The sequence below is a fragment of the Arvicanthis niloticus genome, chromosome 11 (genome assembly GCF_011762505.2).
Source record: "Arvicanthis niloticus isolate mArvNil1 chromosome 11, mArvNil1.pat.X, whole genome shotgun sequence".
In the NCBI taxonomy this organism is placed as follows: Eukaryota; Metazoa; Chordata; class Mammalia; order Rodentia; family Muridae; genus Arvicanthis; species Arvicanthis niloticus.
Genome location: NC_047668.1, coordinates 64388608 through 64395540, shown reverse-complemented (window position 1 = coordinate 64395540; position 6933 = coordinate 64388608). Strand labels below are relative to the sequence as shown.

At 45.9% G+C, this 6933-nt stretch overlaps 1 protein-coding gene across 1 annotated transcript in view; it reads left to right on the top strand.

Moving 5' to 3' along the window:
- The first annotated feature begins 1813 nt into the window (after window positions 1-1813).
- Window positions 1814-6933, top strand: part of Eif2ak2 (eukaryotic translation initiation factor 2 alpha kinase 2) — a 29471-nt gene continuing 24351 nt past the window's right edge. Inside the window, exons 1-2 of the mRNA XM_034514534.2 lie at window positions 1814-2028; window positions 6187-6318. Coding sequence (XP_034370425.1) covers window positions 6203-6318 — 116 coding nt within the window. The 5' untranslated portion in view covers window positions 1814-2028; window positions 6187-6202. The remainder of the gene's footprint in view (window positions 2029-6186; window positions 6319-6933) is intronic.

Below are 6933 nucleotides of genomic sequence, written 5' to 3'. Positions count from 1 at the left end.
ATGAGGGGTCTCATAGTTGGGAAATAGAGTAGTGTAGTGGTGAATCTGCCCAGTCTAGGTGTGCAGTTTGTATTCATAATTATTGAGTTGTGTTTTCTTTGACCAGTCCTATTTGGGTTGGAGATTTACCTCAACAAGTTGGTAGTGTTTGTTTCCCATGGTTCCCTCCCCAACACTACAGTGGCCAGGCATTGTGGTACAGATCATAGAGGTGAAGATGGGAAAACTGGAAGTTCATGGTCACTCTTAGCAACATTACACATTTGAAGCCAGCCTATACTACACGCCAATCTCAAAACAAAACACCCACCAACTCATGTTGATGAGAATATTGGGAGTTGAGAATATTGGGAATAGATGAATGCATTAACTTGTTCACTCCCTCCCTAACCATAGCCTCCAGAAAGATCCAAAAGTGCCTTTTCCAGTGGCTAACACTTCAGCCGGATGTCCCGAGACCCTGAAGAGATGACAGTGATAATGGGATCCCTGGAAATGCCAAGAGTAAACCATCTAGAATGGAATAGGTGGGGTGAGCAGACTGCTATCCGTTGTGAATGTTCAGGAATGTCTGCAGAGATCTCGCTGTCAGCTTCTCCCTCGGTAGTCAAGTGCTCCTTTAAGGAGCTATGGTGGAGAGCGGGAGTTTATCAAGGCTGACCTGGTCTCTGGGGCTTCACATTAGATACCTCAAATTACACCCAGGACCCGTGCTACAAGAAAAGCCTAGACTTAGGCCGTTGTTCTCCTACCTTACAGGAAAGGAAGAACGGTGTGGGCACGGGCAATGTTGCCTGTGTATTTGGGGGTCTGTCTTGGGACTTTTCCATCTCTTGCCAGCTGAGATGTTGGGAGTACAGTTTCCTGGTTCTAATTCTAGCTCCTGAGTTCTCCTCATAGGAATGGAGCTTAGCTCAGAGTGCAGGCATGGAGATGTAGCACTGGGCAGTGTGCCTCAAGCTAAACACTCAAGTCCTGTGCCAGCAAGTTTGATTCTGGGAGTGTGTAACAGTCTTACCGAAAGGTAGGGTTCCTTTTCTTTTTTAAACATTTTATTTATTTATTTATTTATTTATTTATTTATTTCTGTATATGAGTTCACTGTAGCTGTCTGTCTTCAGACACACCAGAAGAGGGCATCAGGGATCTCATTACAGATGGTTGTGGGCCACCATGTGGTTGCTGGGAATTGAACTCAGGACCTCTGGAAGAGCAGTCAGTGCTCTTAACAACCAATGGAGCCATCTCTCCAGCCCAGGCAGGATTCCTTATTAACCAGGGACTTGTCTTGTGATAAAATATTTCTTGTGGCTCTTCTGGGATCAGGTAGATCTTAACAGGGGATGGTATGCAACAAGGGGCTAGCAGGTGCCTGCTAAGGCTGGACACATTGAAGAGAGACTGCTTTTCAACAACCCTCTGGCCAATTTTGTCCTTGACACGGGAGTGTGAAAAGGGAAGGAGACTAATGTTTACAAACCTAGACTTCAATTGTCACAGACATAGCCTGGCAGTACCCTCTTGAGTTACTCAATATCTCACTGTACATTGGAATTCGGTAGCATCCCTGTGCCCAGTTGCATCTTGTTTTGAAAAGTAGATTGTGATCATTGATCCGGGAGCTTATAAAGCACCGCGAGCAGACTTGGGTTTCTCCTTCCTCTTCCGGCAGAGCTTTCCCAGCATGGGAACCAGGAAAAGCCCGGAAACCTGGAGAAGCTGTCGGTTACTGTAGTTGCTCTGGAAAGCAGAGGCTGGCCGGACCTTGGCTCCCGCGCCCTGGTACGGAGGAGACACGCCCACCTGACTTCTCGCGTCCGCGAGCCCTGTGCGGGAGGGGCGGAGTGCAGTGCGGGAAGGCGGAGTCCGCAGGGGAAACGAAACACAACCGGCCTGGCCTGGACTTGTACCGACAGTAGCGGCGACAGTGATCGGAGGGCGACAAGATTTCAGAGCCAGGACCTGAAATTCGAAGCACAATTCGAATCCTGCGCCAGGGCGCGGGCCACTGTCCGGATCCAGAACTCGGTAAGATCTGAGGGCTATTTTCCCATTCCTGGACAGCAGTTGAAGGAAAAGGGACCCAGAAGGAAAATGAAAAGCCTGATGACTTGAAACTTTGGAGGGAAATCTAGAAGCTTGAATGACCCAGGGACTGAATTCTGGGCCAAGACTTTGTGCTGCACAGTTATAGCATTCCAATTAGCGGTCCTCTGTGACAACCGGGTCCTGTGCCATCCTCCACCTTATTCTTCTCCATGCACTCGAGTTTCCCTCAAGTATGAACCCGAGGCTTGCTTTCCTGTTCTGACCTCCCTCACACCAGCCCCTATGGTCAGGCAACTCCCCAGCACCCACTTCTTTCAGACTTACTTGGTGCTTCTGGCCACAGCCAAGTACCCTCCAACTCCTGGGCCTTGGTGCTGCCTGTTTCTACTTCCTGGAAAGCCCTTCCCCCCCAAGTGACTTCCTGGGCCGATCTCTCTTGTCTATTCAATCCTTCTCACAGAGTCAATTATATGAGTAGCCTTCCCGAAGCTAGAAACTCTGCTCTGCCCTTGCAGCCCGCACCTCGCCCCGTATTTTTTTTTTTTCCAATTTTCCAATTTTCCAACTGGTGCTTAGTACCTGAATTTGTCCTTTTCCCTCTGCCAGTAAGATCCCAAGAGCGGTTTTCATTGACTCGAATAAGGCAAGCACCTAATCCCTGACATGCATGTTAAATGGATGGTAATTCACAAATAACCTTGAATTCTAGAGAAACGAGATTCCCTGTTGCACCTTAGTATTAACAGTGCCTCGTCTCCTAAAAGCTAAAGATACTCGCCGGGCTAGAGGCCTTAGAATCTTGTGCAGACTGTGCTCATGTTCTCCAGCCCTGTGAACCTGGAGGGGCCCAAACGCTGCAGCTCCCTCGTTTATGTATCACATACTAGTTGAATGTATGTTGTATGGGAAGCAGCTGCTGGAAGGGGCTCAGCCTTGTAGGGCCCTACAGTCTTCAGGAAGGAGAGAGACCAGGGTCTTCAGGATATATAGGTCAGACAGACAGGTGGCATTTGTTGGTGCATGGGATGGACTGCTCTTTGTGTGAGCGACTGAGAGCTGGGAGCTGTTTCCTCAGTCCCACCTGTGAATATGGCTGTGAGGTAGAGTGATTGCCCCTGCAGCATCACAGAAGGCCATCCCATCCTGAGAGGTGAATAGAATTGCCCCATAGGCAGAGAGTTCCAACTCCTTGGCACTCATTCACCGATGGACTCACTCATTCATTTGTACCAAGCCCTTATTATAATTCTGGTGCCTTCCTTCCTTTTTCAGTTACAACTGTTATATTTATATTTTAAAGAATTTATTGGGGCTGGAGGGATGGCTCAGCAGTTAAAAGCACTGATTGTTCTTACAGAGGGCCTGAGTTCAATTCCCAGCAACCACATGGTGGCTCACAACCATCTGTAATGGGATACATGCCCTTTTCTGGTGTGTATGAAGAGAGTGACAGTCTACTCATATACATAAAAAAATAAGTCTTTTTTAACAAGGAATTTATTTACATTTTATTAATTATCTTTGTATGTGTGTATGGGTATGTGCATAGGAATGCAATTCCCTTGGAGGCCAGGGAAGATGCCAGATCCCCAGAAGGTAGAATTACAAAAAGGTTTGAGCTGCCTGCCATGGGTGCTGAGAACCAAATTTGGATTCTCTGGAAGAGCAGCTGGCTCTTAACTGCTAGGTCATCTTTCCAGCTGTGCATTTACTTATTTAGTTTTATGTTTTTCAGTGTGTGTGTGTGTGTGTGTGTGTGTGTGTTTGTGTGTATACACATGTGCTTCAGGGAACCTGTCAAGGTCACAGGACAACTTGTGGAAGTTGGTTCTCCTTCTACTATGTATGTCCCAGGGATTGAACTCAGATGGTCAGTCTTTGCAGCAAGCTCCTTTACCTGCTGATCCATCTTGTCAACCCTGGTGCAAACAAACCATCACTGTGTAGGTAGAATGTAAAGTCACAGCCTGGAGGTGATCACTGGGAGAGAAGGTAAGTACAGACTAGGAAGAGACTTGAGGGCTGGGCCCCTGGACAATATTTAGATGAAAAGATGAAAAGGAACCAGGGAAGAAGGCAGAGAAAGCACAGCTTGTGAGAACAGGGGAAACCCACAGAACAGGTGTCTCACAGTCCTAGGCTAAGGGGGGTGGGGGGAGTTGAGATGGGAACAAGTGACTGAAATTAAACTATTGGATTTGACGATGAATGAGTCCCGGGACTCTCACAAGAGGAGTCTTGGTGGCTTATAGCGCCTCCAGGATCAGAATGACGCTTTTCAAACAGTGGTCCTCAACGTTCCCCATGCTGCAACCCTTTAACACCCGAATGTTGTGGTGACCTCAATCATATTATCTTGATGCTACTTGATAACTGTAATTTTGTTGTTATGAATTATAATGTAAATATATGATATGTGACCTCTGTGAAAGGGGCCACAACCCACAGGTTGAGAACCACTGCTTTAAAAATCTCACAGTGTGAAGAATCTTGTTTAAAATTTAAAAAGTAAAGCTACATTTCATGTGACATTGAGAATCAAATTTGGGGCGTTGTGTATGCTACACTAGCCCTCTATCAAAGAAGCTGTCTCCAAACCCACTAAGCCTAATGTCTTAAATTTTCCAATTCATTTTTAAACAGATACATAGAAACAAAATTTCCAGATTAGGCATTAGGTGATGTTTTGATAATAGATATACATTGTATAATGTTAAATCAGGTCTAATATATCTATTCCCAGAAACATTTTCCTTCCTTTCTCCTGGGCAACACTTCACCTCTTTGTTTTGGCCACTGCTGTGTGTTCATTGGAGAAACAGTACTCTAGTTCCTTGCCTATTTTCTAGATAGGTGTGTGTGTGTGTGTGTGTGTGTGTGTGTGTGTGTGTGTGTGTGAATGTACATAGTCATGTGCACTATTAATTTTTTCAAAACCTATTTTTGATGATGGTTCTTAAATCTTTTAACCTTTCTTTTAGCCCACCACTCACCAGAGGTAGTGGAAAAGAAAGAATACAGGGGAAGTGGATCTGTTTAGAAAGGTTCTTTGGAGTAACTTTTGTCTGTTTTGTCTGGAAATTGTCAGTTCTGTTCACAGGTCAGCAGTGGCAGCTCGATCCACTCACAAACATTTCACAGATACACCAGCAGTCCAGTTTGGTAGAGTCAGGATAGCAAATACGAATCAGCAGTGATGGCACTACCTAGCAGAGACAGCCAGGCCTTGGCCTCAGCACGAGTCAGCAGAGGGGATCAGAAGGGACACCAGGAGAAGTTCTCTGCTGTGCCTCTCTCAGGGAAGTGAAGATCACCTACAGGCCCTGTCCATTGAGTTCTAGTTATATCCCTCCAAAGATTACATGTATACATTGTCCAGCAGTCTTGCCTCAGCGTGTGTGTCTGACGTCACTCTGCCTATCAACCTGAGTCCGTGGAAGTGACTAGAAAAATGTAACGCACCATCAGAAGTTTTTTTGGTGTGTTTCTCTCTATGGAGTCCCGACAAATGTAGGTCAACTAAACATGTAAAGCAGACCAACACGTGTGTGTTTTTAGCAGAGAATCTTATCATGTGTGTCTTTTCACATTTGTTTTAATAAAACATCTTTTTACCTGTGTCCACTTCAGCTAAATGTTCCTTCATGTGTTTGCCCCAACAAAGCACTATCCAACCAACTTTCCAAAGAACCCTTAAGTTTCCACTTCAATCATATGTATACATAATTGTGTGTGTACATGTGTTTATGTGTGTACATGTATATATGGAGTCATGTGTGCATATGTGTGTGTATAATATATGGCATTATATGTATATAGAGCCTTGTTTTGACCAGAAAGGCTGTAATTGTACTCCTGTACTCTTTACACTCCCTCAGGCAGGTGGACAGACTGGAACAACTCACTTCTTGTTGGAAGCCAGGAGTAGAAGAAGGGGCAGGGCCAGGAGTTTTCGAAAGCAGATAGTCTAGGAGGAGAGGAAGAAAGATTTTAACATAAAGTTTTCTCTCAATTCATGCGGGGCTGAGACAAGTCATATAGAGAAGAGCCCCTGTTCCTGTCCCTATGGTGGGTTGGAAATACCAGATCTGATGTCGTCTGTCAGTGTCACACACGTAGGTGCCTCTTACTTTGCAGGTCACTAGGAGCAAAAATGGCCAGTGATACACCAGGTTTCTACATGGACAAACTTAATAAATACCGCCAGAAGAACGGAGTAACCATTACGTATGAAGAACTTAGTACTACAGGACCTCCACACGACAGAAGGTAGGCTGCCATCAGGAGGTCTGGTTAGGACCAGGGAAATGACTCAGGTGGGAGTTCTTACTGTGTAAGTGTGAAGACCTGAGTTGGAATCCCTAGCACCCATATAAAAAGCAGAGTGTGCCTAAGCACATCCCTGTAAGCCCAGCATTGGGTAGGGCAGAGACAGGGGGATGGCTGGAGGTTTCTGGCTACCAGCCTGGCTCTAAGTTCAGTGAGGGAAGATGTCTTAAGGGATTAAGGCAGAGAGTGATAGGCTCACCTGGAATCCTTCTCTGATCTCTGGGTATGCATGGTCAATTCACTCCCCTAGCATGTGCACACACCACATACAATCTACTGAACGAAAACTTAAGCCGGGCGGTGGTGGCGCACGCCTTTAATCCTAGCACTTGGAAGGCAGAGGCAGGCGGATTTCTGAGTTTGAGGCCAGCCTGGTCTACAGAGTGAGTTCCAGGACAGCCAGGGCTACACAGAGAAACCCTGTCTCAAACAACAACAACAACAACAACAACAACAAAAACTTAAAAGGATGGAAGGAACACATGATCCAGGAAATGGAGGCATAGCTCAGGAATAGAGCATGTGCTTAGAATACACACATCCCGAGTTCAATTC